The sequence below is a fragment of the Berghia stephanieae genome, chromosome 11 (assembly GCF_034508935.2).
Source record: "Berghia stephanieae isolate SIO BIC M18660-M18661 chromosome 11, UCSD_Bste_1.3, whole genome shotgun sequence".
Lineage (NCBI taxonomy): Eukaryota > Metazoa > Mollusca > Gastropoda > Nudibranchia > Aeolidiidae > Berghia > Berghia stephanieae.
Genome location: NC_088370.1, coordinates 39538294 through 39559505, shown reverse-complemented (window position 1 = coordinate 39559505; position 21212 = coordinate 39538294). Strand labels below are relative to the sequence as shown.

The 21212-nt window shown below is 36.7% G+C and overlaps 1 protein-coding gene across 4 annotated transcripts in view; it reads right to left on the bottom strand.

The window, feature by feature from the left end:
* Window positions 1-8968: 8968 nt before the first annotated feature.
* LOC144956961 (neo-calmodulin-like) overlaps window positions 8969-21212 on the bottom strand; it is a 425832-nt gene continuing 413588 nt past the window's right edge. For 2 of the 4 annotated variants that reach the window (XM_078887824.1, XM_078887823.1), the window contains 2 exons: window positions 11505-11652; window positions 10044-10334 (listed from right to left, as the gene is read on the bottom strand). In XM_078887824.1, the coding sequence (XP_078743950.1) occupies window positions 10180-10334; window positions 11505-11652 (303 nt within the window). In that variant the 3' untranslated portion in view covers window positions 10044-10179. Of the gene's footprint in view, window positions 10335-11504; window positions 11653-21212 lie in introns of all 4 variants that reach the window. The other 2 variants (XM_078887825.1, XM_078887826.1) reach the window with 2 other exon arrangements.

Here is a 21212-nt window from a genome sequence, read left to right as displayed (position 1 = left end):
GTAAAAATATTCTAGATTTACAATTAAAAGGACTCGAGGAAAAATTAAGACAGAGGGGAATTGTTCAAATAGGGAACAGATGTAGATTCCAAGAGCACACTATCAATGTACTTAGTTTGAGATCAATTCAATTTCTCACCCAGACACCAGCACAAGATCACACTAAGAGGAATACACTCAAATGCTTACATTATACGTTAATAATAACAAATATAACAATACACAACAGAAAGATGATTTACAAGGGAAAAAAATATCATCTCCCAAAACAAAAACTATGCATTTGACTGTTTCCCACCCATCCAGTCAAGCACTACGGCCAATGCCAGGACAAAACCAAGTAATCTGAGTACAAGACAAAGACAGAAATCAAATTGGAAAACGGATATAAGGGGAGAGAAGACACAGTAGGTGCTTCCCTCCCCACTAGAATCTACATTCAGGACTTATGAGTATTTCTGGATCATGCTGAGAGCTAATTGCGTATTTGTTTTTGTTTTTAAGGGTTTTACGGCGCTTGCAACACATTTAGATTATATCAGCGCCAGTAAAAAGGAAGAAAATGGGATAGTAAAAAGTTCTAGAATTACAATTAAAGCACCCAAGAGAAAGTAAGACAAAGGGGAACTGGGAACAAATAGGGATCAGATTTAGATTCCAAGAGCATACCACCAATGCACCTAGTTTGAGATCACCTAAAAGTCTCATCCAGACACAAGCACAGGTCCCAACTAAGAGGAATACACTCAAATGTTTACCAATCATATAATAAATAATATGTAAACTCAACATAATACAATGCATAACAGAGAGATGATTTACAAGGAAAAAAATATCATCTCCCAAAACTATAACAATACATTCGACTGTTTCCCTCCCAGCCAAGGAGCTCCGGCAAGGATCAGGACAAAACTAAGTAATCTCATTCCAAGACAATGACAGGAAACAATAGGGAAACGGGTATGGGGGGATAGAAGACACAGCATGTACCTCCCTGCCCACTATGGGAGGTCATGATCCCCACCCAGTAGATAGAAGTGGAGAACAGTTCACCTGGCAAACTCATAAAGGGAGTCGAATTTCAAATACAAGTTTCCTTATCTACTTCACCCCCGCTTAACCCTCTCCTTACCACCTACAGCAAAATCGTTACATTTGTTACGACACAATATACGTTTTTTTCTTATTCAGATTTATTTTGTACATCACAAATTTTGAAGAATGATCTTTGTTTAATTAATAAGAAAATAAAGTTGAGTTGTTTTGTAGAGAGCGTGTTTGAGTTTTAAAAAATCAATTTTTCTGCTAGGTAAGCCTGCCTTTTTGGGGAAAATACTGAAGATGATTGGTAAGGAAAGAGTTAATACAGTATCAACCCTCTGGGTCACACTTTAGTTTTTTCATTTGTTTAAAAATCGTTTTTATTCCTTCTTAATGTGAGGTTTTAATGGGACAGAGTGGCTAGGCGGTATGGACTTTGCTTCGTACCCGAAAGGTACCGAGTTCGACTATCCGCTGCGCTGTGTGGCCGCCTTGAGCAAGTCACATAGCCTTTACTCACTTTGTGGCACTGAACTGCGGCTGACGCCCGGGCTATTCCATGCAGTCTTCCCTTGGAATAAATCATAAATAAAAACTTTCCCTCCCTTGGGGATGAATAAAAGGAATTTTATACTATTTATTTATTTTTTTTAAATTCTTTCTTTAGGCCATTATAACGACAATCTAAGTAAAGTTATTCTTCAACGCATCCACACGTTATATGTAAAATAATAACAATAATAATAATGATAATAATAATAAATAATAATAATAATAATAAATAATAATAATAATAATAAAATAATAATATAATAATAATAATAATAATAATAATAATAATAATAATAATAATAATAATAATAATAATACTAATACTACTAATAATAATAATAATAATAATAATAATAATAATAATAATAATAATAATAATAATAATAATAATAATAATAATAATAATAATTCATTGCATTTTTCCAACATAATTTTTTGTCTTGTGCTCAACCAATCATCTCTCAAATAATAATGTTGCTAGAGTAACAATGTTAAATTTACATAATATTATGTAAGCTGGAGAATATAATTATAATCATTATAAAAGTAATAACAATCTTAAACATTGTCATTAATTTACACATTTACAATGGTATTATAACATATTAATGTAATATATTGGGAAATTTAGCTATAAAAAAGGAAAACAGCTTTTGTATTATAATATATCCGTTTATCATAATCGTATTGATAAGATTAACATTATATCGATATAAACTACACACTCAAGCTATTTTTGGAAATGGCTACACATAAGTTGAGTAAAACGATAAAATACACACAGTTGTATCACACATCAAATCAACTGATTTATTATCATGATTACTATTATCGGATTAAAAGGCTTGGTGATGACGATGATGATGGTGATGATGATGATGATGATGATGAGGAGGAGGATGAGGAGGAAGAGGATGATGATGATGATGATGATGATGATGATGATGATGTCGATGATAGTGATATTGATGATGATGATGATGATGATGATGGTGATGATGATTGTGATGGTGGTGATAATGATGATGATGATGGCCATAATGATGATGATGATGATGGTGGTGGTGGTGAAGATAATCATCGAATCTGACACAAACAGCTGAATCAATTTAATTCAACTCAAATCCTTATCTTATCAAAACCGCTCACGAAATCAAGCTATCCTGCCTGGTAGAAAACTGTTGATTTATCTATATTTCGATTTAAAAAAAAGAGACCATAAATACATTTTAAAAAAAAGAAAAAAATAACAAAACAAACAAACAACAACCAAATAAACAAGGAGCAAAAAAAATAAAAATCAATAAAACCAAAAAAAAAACAAAAAAAAAAACAAAAAAAAAACCAAACAAACCAAGAAATAAAACATCCCCCCAAGGAACATTGCCGAAAATGAAGATATTTTTCAGTGCCTCCTAAAGTATATAATTGTTATAAAACCAAAGATCTTTTTAAAACGTCATCAATTCTAAAGACATCTTAGATTTAAAACATTTTGGTTTGTTTTTATGGTTTTATGGACAAGGTGGGCGGGGGGGGGGGGGGGGAGGAGGGGAAACAAGTGATCATCTTAGTAGATTGACATTGAATTTGAAGTAAACGTTTTCTGTCCGAAATGAGAAATAAACTGTTTTGTCATAACACGGCAGACAGGATTGTACGGCTGTATCACAGAAAACCTATCACGGACTCACTAAGAACCTTTACTGAAAATGAAGTGTGTATCTATATATCTATATATACAAATGATTTATAAGGAAAATATTGGATATAATAGTATAATAAATCCATCCAAATTACGCTTGGAAGAAAAAACAAAACATAGACAAACAACGAACACGGTGATTATACAAACAGTAACTGTATAATATTATATTATTGTATAAATTGTATACGTAAGATATCTAAAGCTTTTCCATTTACATTATTATACACAAGGGAAATCTGTGAAGCACAATCATCTTAGTTGTCATTCGAGTTATTATTGACTATTTTTTACATAATTGGCCTATGGCCCCAAAACAGTATAATATAATGCAGGGATTGTACCGATGCTAAAAATAGAATTATAACACGCGTTTTAGTAGTCTCGAATTGGAATCAACCAACCAAGCTAAAAATGTATTAAAGACTGCTTATGACGTAATTGTGTTATTGACTTCAACAATTTATATCGAAGGTGAAGGTCAGAGGTCATGAATCGACAAACAATGACCTTTTAAAGTAATTTTCTGTTCGCTGAACTGAACTGAACTGAACTTGTATTGAATTGGGTCACCGTAACTTGCCACGTCATTTAACTAGACACACACACACACACACACACACACACACACACACACACACACACACACACACACAGTGGAGTAATACGCATGTTCAACAATGTGTTTTTGTTGACCCACTATGAACTAAACTGAAATCTACCTCTAATCTGGTCGTACGTTAAAATGCTATTTTCTATTCTATTATTGTTATATTTACTGACTATACCAATGACCTTTATAGAAAACTGTACACCCGGGCTTCTCTTCTGTCCGAAAATCCAATGTAGGTCAAAAACTATATATTTAAAATTACCTTTTATAAAGAATTATAAAATACATAAATAATTTCAATTTGTTGTTGCTGTTGTTGCTATAGAGCTTTTTTGTATCTAAACAACCCCGCCACAAATAATACTGTTTTGAGACGCTGGGTCACAAATAAACAGGTTCGATAGTCGACCGTAATGGGAGCCATCTATATTCATGTTTTCGTCCAACGAGTCATTAATCACATGAGTTGTTGCTGTCCAACGATTGGATATTCCTTGATAAATTATGTAAAGACGCTGTTTTGATTATGAAAGTTGTAAACATACCCATGTGTCAAGCTGAACAAAATGGCCTAGATATTGTTATGTCGGATATATTTAGAAATATTTGTGCATGACATAATCAGTCGGAAGGTGAAAATTTTGGATTTGCAATTTTTGCATTTTCTGAAAGAATATGCTCACCAGAGCATTTTAATCTTTATTTGAAGTAAATAGGGTGATTTTTCATGAAGTTATGGTCAGATATGTATGGGAAAGGCATACAGCAACAGTTCTCAGATTTCATACTTTTTCAACTTGACTAGCTGTAAAAATATTTAGAAGTGAAATGAAGCTTTGATATTTCCCGAAGATTGGAAGGATTGATTTAATCATTTATGACAAGAACTCATTTTTGATAAAAATTGACATTCTAACCAAACTTGGCAATATCTCAGTTCAAACCTTTTCACCATCCGACTGATTATGTCATTTACTGTAACATATTATGTGAACGTTTTTATTTTATTATGCCGGCCATTTTGAGCACATTTTGCAATGTGACCAATGACTTGAACACTTGAGGAAAACACGACACAGATCGGCCCCATTGTTGTGGGCTTATTAATGTTACCATTGTTGTAATGGAGTGTGTGTTGCCATGGTTTTGGGAGAATTCCATTATAACAATGACACAGTCCATTGCTGTGTTGGGTTATCAGAATTGTGGAATAAGCAACACACGTCGGCCTTGACCAAACCACTCGGAAATGACACTTTAACTTTAAGTGGGCTAAATATATATATTTAAAAAATAAGCTTAAGAGAATAAAAGATGGTAAAGAAAATTTCTTGGGATTTTCCTTGGTTTTTTTTTTTTTTGAAATTTGCTTTTAGTTTTTAACCTCATCAAAGATTTTATTTCATGACGATTTTAAGCATGAGTTTATGGGAATAGGAAAAGACTTCATGAATAAATTTTATGGTTTTCTTTTAGTGGGAAAATTTTGTTTTACGAAGTACAAGTAGACACGTTATCTATGCGAAGAGCCATTTATTTACCCTATGTTTATATCTCACCCACTTAAAGCAGTTTAAAGGCCATTTCCTTATAAGGACTAGTTGTACGACTTAATTTTATAGGTACGTCATCGTTATTATGGTAACGCGCGAATAATATTATTATTATTATTATACATCATTAAGGGCAAATAAAACAAACGACACCAAACTGTAAAAGAAAAAAAAAACTTTCATATTGAGATCGGGTGAGTGCGTTTACGATGATTTATAAATATTCATGTCATAGTAGAAACTAGTAATCACGACTTGTAAAAAAAATAATGATAAACAAAAAAAAAGACTATACACAAAATGGAACAACAGAACACGATCACATGACAACCCCATCCTACAACTCGTTTAACAGAAATGATTTTTTAATCACAATCAGAGAGGTTTGATTGCTTTAAATATTACTACTCTTTGGGTGTTTTAAATACCGTCCACTGGGGATATGGACCACGTGATACTTGATTGCACCGATACCTCCATCCCAGATGGGAAATATCTCACGGCGATACTTGATTGCACCGATACCTCCATCCCAGATGGGAAATATCTCACAGCGATATTGGATTTCCCCGATACCTCCATCCCAGATGGGAAATATCTCACAGCGATATTGGATTGCCCAGATACCTCCATCCCAGATGGGAAATATCTCACAGCGATATTGGATTGCCCAGATACCTCCATCCCAGATGGGAATATCTCACGGCGATATTGGATTTCCCCGACACCTCTAGGCGAGGGGGAGATCTCACGGCGATGCTGGATTGCCCAATATCATCATCCCAGGGAGGGATATCTCAAGGTGATACTGGATTGCCCCGATACTACTACTACTACTACTACTACTACTACTACTACTACTACTACTAGTAGTAGTAGTAGTAGTAGTAGTAGTAGTAGTAGTAGTAGTAGTAGTAGTTGTAGTAGTAGTAGTTGTAGTTAGTAGTAGTTAGTAGTAGTAGTAGTATAGTAGTGTAGTAGTAGTAGTAGTAGTAGTAGTAGTAGTTAGTAGTAGTGTAGTAGTATAGTAGTAGTAGTAGTAGTGATAGTAGTAGTAGTAGTAGTAGTAGTAGTAGTATAGTAGTAGTGTAGTAGTAGTATAGTAGTAGTAGTAGTAGTAGTAGTAGTAGTAGTAGTAGTAGTAGTAGTGTAGTAGTAGTAGTAGTAGTAGTATAGTAGTAGTATAGTAGTAGTAGTAGTAGTAGTAGTAGTAGTAGTAGTAGTAGTAGTAGTAGCGTATGGCTACACCTCCAAATTTATTTCGTCAACCCAGCTTCGAAAGTCTTCCTCCGCCCAAAGGACGGTCTCGTAGCCACCTTCAAGTTTAGTGACTGGACAGTGTAAGACGATGTGATCGCTGGTCTCTGGAGCTGCCTGACATATCTGGCAGGTATCATTGTTTCCAAGTTTCCATCTGCACATATTTTATGCAGTTCTGCCATGTCCAGTGAAGAGGCGATTTGAGGAAATCCAGTATTTCTTGGCGTTATTGAATACTTTAGTAGTAGTAGTAGTAGTAGTAGTAGTAGTAGTAGTAGTAGTAGTAGTAGTAGTAGTAGGAGGAGGAGGAGGAGGAGGAGAAGGAGGAGGATTTGTAGAAGCAGTAGTATTTCAAAAGTTTCATAATAGTGTTAGGTTGTGGTGGAGGTTGTATTAACAGTTAGACTAGTAAAAGTAGAAGTATCAATAATAACAATAATAACAATAATAATAATAATAATAATAAATAATAATAATAAAATAATAATAATAATATAATAATAATAATAATAATAATAATAATAATAATAATAATAATAATAATATATATATAATAATAATAATAATATAAATAATATTAATTAATAATAAGAATAAAGTTTTGTTCTAACACAAAATATTGTAAATAATCAAACAATTCATTTTAACTGAGAAACATAAGAAATGACACATAACAATAATGATGGAATACATGCAAAAACAATGGTGCACATGAATAAAAGTATTATAGAACAAAGAATGAACATTTATTATGAAACATGCACATATATTATAATTTATTATCACTATATTTCTTATCTCTCTTCTTCTTCTTCTTCTTCTTCTTCTTCTTCTTCTTCTTCTTCTTCTTCTTCTTCTTCTTCTTCTTCTTCTTCTTCTTCTTCTTCTTCTTTTCCTCCTCCTCCTTCTTCTTCTCATTACCATTATTATCATTATGATCATTATATTATTATAATTGTTATTATTATTATTATTATATTATTATTATTATTATTATTATTATTATTATTATTATTATTATTATCATTATTATTATTATCATTATTATCATCATCTCATTATTATTGTTATTTTTTAATATTATTACTATTATCTTCACCATCATAATTATTATTATTATTATTATTATTATATTATTATTATTATTATTATTATTATTATTATTATTATTATTATTATTATTATTATTATTATTATTATTATTATTATTATTATTATATTTCTTCTTCTTTTCTTCTTCTTCTTCTTTTTCTTCTTCTTCTTCTTCTTCTTCTTCTTCTTCTTCTTCTTCTTCTTCTTCTTCTTCTTCTTCTTCTTCTTCTTCTTCTTCTTCTTTTTATTATTATTATTATTATTATTATTATTATTATTTATATTATCATTACATATCATTATTATTATTCATATATTATCATTATTATTATTATTATTATTATTATTATATTATTATTATATTATTATTATTATTATTATTATTATTTATTTTATATCATTATTATTATTATTATTATTATTATTATTATTATTATTATTATTACTATTATTACTATCATCATCATTTTATTATGACCATCCTCAATATCATCATCATCATCATCATCATCATCATCATCATCATCATTATCATCATTATTTTATTGAGACATCGTACAAATGGAAAAAAACAAAACAAAACAAAAAACAAAAAAACAAAAACAACGACTCATTCCATATCCTAATTTCACATTCGCCCACTTCAATATGTGACCCGTCGAGTCAATCTGGTACCATGGCCGCCCGGCCAGGTAAACGAGATATTGAAAATGAAATCCAAAATCTACCTTATGAAATAATGCGGAAAAAAGGGTACAGTAGACTGTATCGCCAGTCTTTTAAATATTGTTGTATCAACGACTCATCCACAGGCGTCATTTCTTGTCCTATAGATAGTATGCGCTTGGCTAAGAAGCTCACAACATTGCCATCCGGAAGTGTAACGGACCAACACACAGAACTATGTGTAACCATGAACTTTTGTAGTCTGATTAATACAATTTAGTGAGAATTACTCATAAACGCGGATGGCAAAAAACAATAACAAAGACGTGAGTGACGTCATCTTCGAACTATCTATATGACTGCATGATAGCATTGCTAATTGCTTGGAACCCTTGTACAGCGCATTGATCACATTTAGTGGATATTGCGCAATATATATATATATATATATATATATATATATATATATATATATATAATATTTGTATACACGTAGCTGATGTTTGTTCTTTGTTAGTTTATTTGTTTTGCTCGTTTTTAATACAAGAAACTTGTATCTAGTAATTCTAACAATGTTGACGGGAAATTTTCAAAGAGATAATACCAGATTGACAGGAAAGGTCACATATAAACATTTTTTTTAAAAAGTTGTAAACAAATAATGAAAACAAAAAACCACGCTACTTTGTACATATGCTCAAAAATGAACCAAACGTTGAAGTGGTAAAAAATGTATAAAAATGCAAACTGCTTAGATTCGATAATATATATAATCACGCACACGTTTTTCATGACAGTAGTTCTTATAGATAAGTATTACAAAAATATCAACAACATAATGAACTCCCCTCCTTCCGTTTCACGTTCAATTTTCAATAGTATGAATTAATTAATAAACAAATTCGTGAAATTACAAATTCGGTGACTAACTGATCACACATGTATTTTAATGGTATGGATTAATAAATAAATTCGTCAAATTATAAATTCGGTAACTAACTTGTCAAAGCATTTCATTCTCATACGCTCGTTCATGCCATTAATTTATTCATTATTTGCAGGGTTTTATAAGTAGTGGTAATAGTAGTAGAAGTAGGAGTAGTAGTAGTAGTAGTAGTAGTAGTAGTAGTAGTAGTAGTAGTAGTAGTAGTAGTAGTAGTAGTGGTTGTTGTTGTTGTTGTAGCGGAAGTAGTAGTAGTAGTTGTTGTAGCAGAAGCAGTAGTAGTAGTAGTAACAGTAGTAGTGGTAGTAGTGGTGGTGGTGGTAGTATTAGTAGCCATAGTACTTGTGGAAGTTGTACTTTCAGTAGTAGCAGTAGCAGTAGCAGCAGCAGCAGTAGTAGGAGTAGTAGCAGGTGTAGGAGTAGAAGTAGTGGTAGTAGTAGTAGTAGTAGTAGTAGTAGTAGTAGTAGTAGTAGTAGTAGTAGTAGTAGTAGTAGTAGTAGTGGTAGTAGTAGTAGTAGTAGTAGTAGTAGTAGTAGTAGTAGTAGGTGTAGGAGTGGTAGTAGTAGTAGTAGTAGTAGTAGTAGTAGTTAGTAGTAGTAGTAATAGTAGTAGTAGTAATAGTAGTAGTAGTAGTAGTAGTAGTAGTAGTAGTAGTAGTAGTAGTAGTAGTAGTAGTAGTAGTAGGTGTAGGTGTAGTAGTAGTGGTAGTAGTATTATGAAAAGGTGAGAATTATCACAGATTTTGGTTTCTTCTCATTTTTTCTTTCCATCCTTTGATGACTTGGATGATTTCGGAGTGTGCTTGGAGGAGGTGGAGGAGGTGGTTGAAGAGGAGGTGGACGCTCCGCCGGATGAGGACTTGCCGCCAATGAGACCCGCCTCTAAGCCGCCCAACAGCTTGGAAAACTCTGGAAAGAGAGAATGGTAAGGTTTTATGGGTAAACAGGTTAGTGGTGGTGGTGATAATTGTGGGGTGGTGGTGGTGGTGGTGGTGGTGATGATGATGATGATGATGATGATGATGATGATGATCATGGTGATGGTGTTGGTGGTGGCGATGGTGATAATGATGATGAAGAGGAAAAGAAAATGAGGAGGAGGAGGAGGAGGAGGAGACAGAAAGAGAGAAAGAAAGAAAAAAAAGAAGATAATTTATAAAAGCAACTTGAAGGATACTAACAATAACGACAAATACAGCATCAACAGAAACAAACACACCACCACCACCAGAAGCAGCAGCACCATCACCACCACCAATAACTACAACATTAAAAGCAAAGACAACATCAACAACAACGAGAACAAGAGGAGGACAACGATATATTAATCTGTAGGCCTACTATCGTAGCCCATTAGCCCGTCTCCTTTCAGATCTGCCAGCTGGAACATTTCCTTGACGTCTTCCTCCCCGATGTCCTAGAACAAACTCACCAACAAGAGAGAACAACACCAACAACAAAATAAACAATGATTACATACACCCACCACCACCGTCACCACAGACAAAAGCAGGAAGAGGACACTGTTGCAGTCTATCAACCCGTCTCCATTCAGATCTGTCAGCTGAAAATTTGACGTCATCCTCCCCTATGTTCTAGAACAAACTGTCCAACAACGACAACACCAACAACAAAATAAACAACGATAACATACACCACCAGCACCCACCACCACCGACACCAAAGACAACAGCAACAAGAGGGACACTATTGCAGGTATACCTTCATAGCTTATCAACCCGTCTCCATTCTGCCAGCTGGAACAATTCCTTGACATCTTCCTTCCCGAGGTTCGAGAACAAACTCTCCAAAACAGCAGCTAGAACAACAACAATAACAACAACAACAAACCACAACACCACCACCACCACCAACGATATACACCACCAACACCATCACAAACAACAGCAACAATAACCTACACCACCTCCACCGTCACCAGTACCCAACACCACCACCACCACCCCCATCATCATCATCACCAGCACCGACTATAAACCACCACCATCACCACCACCACCACCACTACCACCACAGACAACAACAACAACAACAAGAGGGACACTGTTGCAGGTATACCTTCATAGTCTATCAACCCGTCTCCATTCAGATCTGCCAGCTGGAACATTTCCTTGACGTCTTCCTCCCCGAGGTTCTCGCCCAGCCTCTTCATGATGTATCGGAGTTCATGTCTGTCGATGTAACCGTTGCCGTCCATGTCAAATACCTGAAGTATAAAGAGAATACATTATTTTTTTCTTCTTCTTTAACTCTCTCCTTACAAGCCAATTTCAGGATTTTCCTCAAAACTTCACACCCAGCTAACACAAAAATAGATTTTTTATCACTCAGACGTGATAGTAGTCAAAATATTGTAATACATTCTTTAGCAAAACATCCTACAACACGCTGTTCATTTTCTTCACTTTTATGGTGTACAAAATAAAATTGATTAAGAAGAATGTTGGTTGTATCGTAAGGAATGTGACGATGTTCCTATAGTTGGTAAGGAGAGGGTTAAAAAGAGCTTTTATAAAGTACAATGTACACTAAACGTGATCAAAGCGCTTTACAAAGGGTCCCTGACCAACAGCAACACGTAACATGTAGAACTAGACATGACGCCTGTAAGGCGGTATTACAATTTTTCCCCGACAGAGACAACGCTGTAACGGGCAGGTACTCATTTTACACCTGATTACCGTGAGAGAATGTGAGTAAAGAGTCTTTCCAAAGGACTCAACTATGCACCCAGCGAGGCTCGAACCCAAGACCTTCAGATCCGAAAGCGAGTGTCAAATCACAAAAATCACAAGACCACATAATATCCGCACATAACCTTCAGGTTTTCAGGTCATATTTTTGCAAAAGGTCTTTTGGGCTTAGAACTGAGCAAGTTACAATCCCGTCATGAAGCTGACTAACATTAAATATAGATACATAATATGTGTCGGCTGAATAGTAACATTCTGAAATGCACGCGTCGCTGTGGTGTAGAGGTTAGGTCTTGTACATGTAACATGACCTAGGTGCCCAACGATTCGAGCCGCCGAGTAGACATATTGTTGGTATGCTCTTGTGCCCCCCCCCCCCCAAAAAAAAAAAAACAAAAACAAAACAAAACAAAACAAAAAAAAAAAACAAAAAACAAAACAAAAAAAAAACAACAAAAACAAACAAACAACTAGAGCATACATTATATGGCGCTATAGATAGTATGCAGATGACGTCACTCAGGTCTTTGTTATTGTTTTTTGACTCCGCGTTTATGAGTTATGCTCACTGAACTGTATTAACCCGACTATAAACGTTCATGGATACACACAGTTTTGTGTGTTGGTCCGTTATACTTCCGGATGGCAATGTTATGAGATTCTTAGCCAAGCGTATACTATCTATATTTCCTTTGCCATGTTACGTTCTGTGTTTTTCTGGGAATGAAATTACTTCGTTTTGTTCTGGCTTTGGCTGAGAGGGAAGCAGTCAAATGTATAATAAGTTTTGGGGGTGTTTTTTTGTGTGTCCGCATGACACTTTACTTGATCTCAAACAAAGTACATTGATGGTAGCTCTTCAAATCTACTTCTGTGTCTTATTTGAACCAGCTTGCTTTGTCTTTCGTTTTTCTTTGGGTGCTTTTAACTGTAAATCTAGAGAGAAAAATATTACTATCCCATTTTCTTCATTTTTACTGGTGCAAAAGAGACAAATCTGTTCGCAAGCGTCGTAAATCCCATAAAAACATTCTCTCTCTCTCTCTCTCTCTCTCTCTCTCTATCTATATATCTCTCTCTCATTCAGCCTCAAATCTTTCTCTCCTCACATGCCCCAATCCCACCTGCTCCCTCCGTTTCCGTGCTTACAAGTGAATCTCTCCCCTTACTAAATATTTAATTATCCCAGGGCGGCTACCACCACGCCTGCCCTTTAAACTGATTGAATGTTTGGGTGTAAGCAAGACCAAATTCAATTTCTGTGACGAGAGCGAGGCGCGGTCCAAAGACCTTTCAAATCCCTATCTAACTTCACAATCGCTTAAACTGAATTGCGCCAAGATGCGATCGGAATCGCGTTATGTGGAATCGGCATTTCGGAAAATCCTGGTAGTTGGAGAGAGAGAGAGAGAGAGAGAGAGAGAGAGAGAGAGAGAGAGAGAGAGAGAGAGAGGGGGGGGGAGAGAGAGAGAGAAAGAGAGAGAGAGAGAGAGAGAGAGAGAGAGAGAGAGAGAGAGAGAGAGAGAGAGAGAGAGGTGGGGTGGGTTGTTGTCCCAAGATTTTGGATGCCAAGATAGGCTGCGTGGCTTCGAAAGAGCTACACTCCGATATACTATTAGAGCATTTGTATTGAGCAACACCCACTAAACATGCTCAAAGCGCTTTACAGGGGTGCCCTCGCCAACAACAACAACAAAACTTAACATGAAAGACGCGACATGACGTCTGTTAAGCGATATTACATTTTTTTTCTCGATGCCAGGTACTCATTTTACACCTGATTACGCCGAGAGAATGTTAGTAAAGAGTCATCATCATCATCATCAAAATCATAATAATAACAACAATAACAACAACAACAACAACAACAATAATAATAATAATAATAATAATAATAATAATAATAATAATAATAATAATAATAATAATAAATAGCACTTATCATAGCGCTTTACTCCGTCTAAAAAGGCACCAAGCGCTTTACATTGACATAAATTGAAATATACAAATATACAAACAAACAGGTCATCAATTAACTACATTTGAAACAAGTGGGGTTTTGTTTTTTAATTTAAAAATCGAGCTTTTTATAGCGCAATATCCACTAAATGTGCTCAAAGCGCTTTACAAGGGGTCCCTTGTCAACAGCAACATTTAACATGTAAGACGGGACATGACGCCTGTATAAGGCGATATGAACATTTTTCGGACAAAGACAACGCTGTTAACGGCCAGGTACTCAATTTACACCTGAGTACGGTGAGAGAATGTGAGTAAAGAGTCTTTTCCAAGGACTCAACTATGCGCCGAGCGCGAGGTGCGAACCCAGGACCTTCCGATCCGAAAGCGAGTGTCATACCACAAGACCACATAGCCGCACATTTTTTAGTTTTTTTTAGTAATTGAAGGGATGAGGGAGACCTAGGTAGGGAATTCCAACATTGATGGGCAGCAAATTGAAACGATTGATTCAGTGCCAACCTTACGAAGTACCTTTGGCCTCATCAATACGCTTCAACAGTCGTAACGTCACTTCCCTCGTAATGACGCATAGTAACTTAGTAACTGGCTCTAAACTATCGGAACAATGGCGGACGCCCTTATGAAATATTTCTCCGACGAACATAAAAGCGTATTCAGATGAGAAAAAAAAACCAACAAACATTATAGATCTGATCATGTTTTGACTTTTACACATTCTGATCACAAGACATATGAAAAATTCTAGCCAGCATGAAGAATAAAAAGTACCGATTTTCTTTGTTGCTGGGCGATGTGACATCAGACTATTGAATCCGAATTGAGCTTATCATCACTCGATCTCAGTGTTCCACATTATCATTGCCCAATACGAAGACTTTCATTTACACGATCTCGGCGTCCGTTCCTTTTCTGACTTAATACAACGTCTATTTCGGTTATCCTTCTTACTTTTCGTTGTCAAATGAGAGCTATATATATATATATATATATATATATATATATATATATATATATATATATATATATAGTATGCACTTGGCTATGAATCTCACAACATTGCCATCCGGAAGTATAACGGACCAACACACAATACTATGTGTAACCATTAATTCAGAAAAGTGAGTGGAGCAGGCACTTATGTTGGTAACAACAAGATATGAAGTGAGTAGAAAAGTGCCAGAGGACAATAGAGAATAAAAATTTTTTTCGCGGCGGTGGTGGGGTTTGAACCTGCGACCTTATTGGTACGACAACTAACCGCCTGGCAGGTGAGAGCGTGGCTCTACCGTGTGAGCTATCCACGAACACAAAAATATTCGTTTCAAACCCAAAGTCATTTCTAGATCCCTCTCTCACCCACTTCTTGAGACCACCGATTCGTTCACCACCATCGCGAAGTAATTTTGACCAGCAGTTAAGCTTAATAGCCAATATTCTCATCACAAACATATAACATAGAAACGATTGAGACATTGAGTATGCTCCGGTGTATGGGATGAATTTTTAATTCAGAAAAGTGAGTGGAGCAGGCACTTATGTTGGTAACAACAAGATATGAAGTGAGTAGAAAAGTGCCAGAGGACAATAGAGAATAAAAATTTTTTTCGCGGCGGTGGTGGGGTTTGAACCTGCGACCTTATTGGTACGACAACTCCGCCTGGCAGGTGAGAGCGTGGCTCTACCGTGTGAGCTATCCACGAACACAAAAATATTCGTTTCAAACCCAAAGTCATTTCTAGATCCCTCTCTCACCCACTTTTCTACTCACTTCATATCTTGTTGTTACCAACATAAGTGCCTGCTCCACTCACTTTTCTGAATTAAAAATTCACCCCATACACCGGAGCATACTCAATGTCTCAATCGTTTCTATGTTATATGTTTGTGATGAGAATATTGGCTATTAAGCTTAACTGCTGGTCAAAATTACTTCGCGATGGTGGTGAACGAATCGGCGGTCTCAAGAAGTGGGTGAGAGAGGGATCTAGAAATGACTTTGGGTTTGAAACGAATATTTTTGTGTTCGTGGATAGCTCACACGGTAGAGCCACGCTCTCACCTGCCAGGCGGAGTTGTCGTACCAATAAGGTCGCAGGTTCAAACCCCACCACCGCCGCGAAAAAATTTTTTATTCTCTATTGTCCTCTGGCACTTTTCTACTCACTTCATATCTTGTTGTTACCAACATAAGTGCCTGCTCCACTCACTTTTCTGAATTAAAAATTCACCCCATACACCGGAGCATACTCAATGTCTCAATCGTTTCTATGTTATATGTTTGTGATGAGAATATTGGCTATTAAGCTTAACTGCTGGTCAAAATTACTTCGCGATGGTGGTGAACGAATCGGCGGTCTCAAGAAGTGGGTGAGAGAGGGATCTAGAAATGACTTTGGGTTTGAAACGAATATTTTTGTTAGTTCGGGATAGCTCACACGGTAGACCACGCTCTCACCTGCCAGGCGGAGTTGTCTAGTACAATAAGGTCGCAGGTTCAAACCCCACCACGCGCGAAAAAAATTTTTATCTCTATTGTCCTCTGGCACTTTTCTACTCACTTCATATCTTGTTGTTACCAAAATAAGTGCCCTGCTCCACTCACTTTCTGAATTAAAAATTCACCCATACACCGGAGCATACTCAATGTCTAATCGTTTCTATGTTATATGTTTGTGATGAATATTGGCTATTAAGCTTAACTGCTGGTCAAAATTACTTCGCGATGGTGGTGAACGAATCGGCGGTCTCAAGAAGTGGGTGAGAGAAGGGATCTAGAAATGACTTTGGGTTTGAAACGAATATTTTTGTGTTCGTGGATAGCTCACACGGTAGAGCCACGCTCTCACCTGCCAGGCGGAGTTGTCGTACAATAAGGTCGCAGGTTCAAACCCACCACCGCCGCGAAAAAATTTTTATTCTATTGTCCTCTGGCACTTTTCTACCATTCATACTTGTTGTACCAACATAAGTGCCTGCTCACTCACTTTGAATTAAAAATTCACCCCATACACCGGAGCATATTCTCAATGTTCTATTTATTGTTTGTGATGAAATATGCATTAAGCTTATGCTGGTCAAAATTCTTCGCGATGGTGGTGAACGAATCGCGGCTCAGAAGGGTGAAGAGGGATTAGAATGACTTTGGTTGAAAGAATTTTGTGTTCGTGGATAGCACACGGTGAGCCGCTCTCACTGCCGCGAGTTGTCGTACAATAAGTGCGGTCAACCACCACGCCGCGAAAAATTTTTATTTCTATTGTCTCTGGCATTCTACTCACTTCATATCTGTTGTTCCATAATGCTGCCACTACTTCTAATAAAAATTCACCATACACCGGCATCATGTAACTTCTATGTTATATTGTGAGAATATTGCTTAGCTAACTGCTGTAAATACTTCGCGTGGGAACGAATCGCGCCAGAATGGGTGAGAGAGGATCTAGAAATGATTTGGTTGAACGAATTTTGTGTTCGTGGATGCTCACAGTAAGCACGCTCTCACCTGCAGGCGATGTCGTACATAAGGTCGAGTCAAACCACCACGCCGCGAAAAAATTTTATTCTCTATTGTCCTCTGGCACTTTTCTACTCACTTCATATCTTGTTGTTACCAACATAGTGCCTGCTCCACTCACTTTTCTGAATTAAAAATTCACCCCATACACCGGAGCATACTCAATGTCTCAATCGTTTCTATGTTATATGTTTGTGTGAGAATATTGGCTATTAAGCTTAACTGCTGGTCAAAATTACTTCGCGATGGTGGTGAACGAATCGGCGGTCTCAAGAAGTGGGTGAGAGAGGGATCTAGAAATGACTTGGGTTTGAAACGAATATTTTTGTGTTCGTGGATAGCTCACACGGTAGAGCCACGCTCTCACCTGCCAGGGGAGTTGTCGTACCAATAAGGTCGCAGTTCAAACCCACCACCGCCGCGAAAAAAATTTTTATTCTCTATTGTCCTCTGGCACTTTTCTACTCACTTCAATCTTGTTGTTACCAACATAAGTGCCTGCTCCACTCACTTTTCTGAATTAAAAATTCACCCCATACACCGGAGCATACTCAATGTCTCATCGTTTCTATGTTATATGTTTGTGATGAGAATATTGGCTATTAGCTTAACTGCTGGTCAAATTACTTCGCGATGGTGGTGAACGAATCGGCGGTCTCAAGAAGTGGGTGAGAGAGGGATCTAGAAATGACTTTGGGTTTGAAACGAATATTTTTGTGTTCGTGGATAGCTCACACGGTAGAGCCACGCTCTCACCTGCCAGGCGGAGTTGTCGTACCAATAAGGTCGCAGGTTCAAACCCCACCACCGCCGCGAAAAAATTTTATTCTCTATTGTCCTCTGGCACTTTTCTACTCACTTCATATCTTGTTGTTACAACATAAGTGCTGCTCCACTCACTTTTGAATTAAAAATTCACCAAACCGGAGCATACTCAATGCTCAATCGTTTCATGTATATGTTGTGATGAGATATTGGCTATTAAGCTTAACTGCTGGTCAAAATTACTTCGCGATGGTGGTGAACGAATCGGCGGTCTCAAGAAGTGGTGAGAAGGGATCTAGAAATGACTTTGGGTTTGAACGAATATTTTTGTGTTCGGGATAGCTCACACGGTAGAGCACGCTCTCACTGCCAGGCGGAGTTGTCGTACAATAAGGTCGCAGGTTCAACCCCACACCGCCGCGAAAAAATTTTTATTCTCTATTGTCCTCTGGCACTTTTTACTCACTTCATATCTTGTTGTTACCAACATAAGTGCTGCTCCACTCACTTTTCTGAATTAAAATTCACCCCATACACCGGAGCATACTCAATGTCTCAATCGTTTCTATGTTTATGTTTGTGATGAGAATATTGGCTATTAAGCTTAACTGCTGGTCAAAATTACTTCGCGATGGTGGTGAACGATCGGCGGTCTCAAGAGTGGGTGAGAGAGGGATCTAGAAATGACTTGGGTTTGAAACGAATATTTTGTGTTCGTGGATAGCTCACACGGTAGAGCCCGCTCTCACCTGCCAGGCGGAGTTGTCGTACCAATAAGGTCGCAGTTCAAACCCACCACCGCGCGAAAAAATTTTTATCTCTATTGTCTCTGGCACTTTTCTATCACTTCATATCTTTGTTACCAAATAAGTCCTGTATATTTTTGTAAATTACCATAACCGGAGAACAATCTCAAGTCTATGTTTTGTTTTATAAATTCTATTACTACTTGTAATACTTCGCGATGGTGGTGAACGATCGCGTTCAAGAGTGGTGAGAGAGGATTAGAAGACTTTGGTTTGAAACGAATTTTTGTGTTCGTGGATAGTCAAGTAGCCCGCTCTCACCTCCAGCGGGTGTCGTACATAGGTGCAGTTAAACCACCACGCGCGAAAAAATTTTTCTTATTCCTGGACTTTTATCCTTCATTTTTGTTACACTAAGGTGCTCATTTTTATGAATAATACCTACGGGCATATCAAGTCCAACGTCTATGTATTGTTATAGATTTATACTCTTTATTCTCTATTGTCCTCTGGCACTTTTCTACTCACTTCATATCTTGTTGTTACCAACATAAGTGCCTGCTCCACTCACTTTTCTGAATTAAAAATTCACCCCATACACCGGAGCATACTCAATGTCTCAATCGTTTCTATGTTATATGTTTGTGATGAGAATATTGGCTATTAAGCTTAACTGCTGGTCAAAATTACTTCGCGATGGTGGTGAACGAATCGGCGGTCTCAAGAAGTGGGTGAGAGAGGGATCTAGAAATGACTTTGGGTTTTGAAACGAATATTTTTGTGTTCGTGGATAGCTCACACGGTAGAGCCACGCTCTCACCTGCCAGGCGGAGTTGTCGTACCAATAAGGTCGCAGGTTCAAACCCCACCACCGCCGCGAAAAAAATTTTTATTCTCTATTGTCCTCTGGCACTTTTCTACTCACTTCATATCTTGTTGTTACCAACATAAGTGCCTGCTCCACTCACTTTTCTGAATTAAAATTCACCCCATACACCGGAGCATACTCAATGTCTCAATCGTTTCTATGTTATATGTTTGTGATGAGAATATTGGCTATTAAGCTTAACTGCTGGTCAAAATTACTTCGCGATGGTGGTGAACGAATCGGCGGTCTCAAGAAGTGGGTGAGAGAGGGATCTAGAAATGACTTTGGGTTTGAAACGAATATTTTTGTGTTCGTGGATAGCTCACACGGTAGAGCCACGCTCTCACCTGCCAGGCGGAGTTGTCGTACCAATAAGGTCGCAGGTTCAAACCCCACCACCGCCGCGAAAAAATTTTTTATTCTCTATTGTCCTCTGGCACTTTTCTACTCACTTCATATCTTGTTGTTACCAACATAAGTGCCTGCTCCACTCACTTTTCTGAATTAAAAATTCACCCCATACACCGGAGCATACTCAATGTCTCAATCGTTTCTATGTTATATGTTTGTGATGAGAATATTGGCTATTAAGCTTAACTGCTGGTCAAAATTACTTCGCGATGGTGGTGAACGAATCGGCGGTCTCAAGAAGTGGGTGAGAGAGGGATCTAGAAATGACTTTGGGTTTGAAACGAATATTTTTGTGTTCGTGGATAGCTCACACGGTAGAGCCACGCTCTCACCTGCCAGGCGGAGTTGTCGTACCAATAAGGTCGCAGGTTCAAACCCCACCACCGCCGCGAAAAAAATTTTTATTCTCTATTGTCCTCTGGCACTTTTCTACTCACTTCATATCTTATGTGTAACCATGAACGTTTATAGTCTGGTTGATATATTTTAGTGAGAATTACTCATAAACGCGGATGGAAAAAAACAATAACAATAACAAAGACCTGAGTGACGTCATCTTCGTTCTATCTATCTATCTATCTATCTATCTATCTATCTATCTATCTATCTATCTATCTATCTATCTATCTATATATATATATATATATATATATATATATATATATATATACATATATATTAATATAAATTATAAAAACAAAAACCATGAAATAAGTGCTCAACTTTTTGGTAAAAGGAGCATGCAATTTATAAAATATCTCAAGTATAATTATATTTGAAATATTA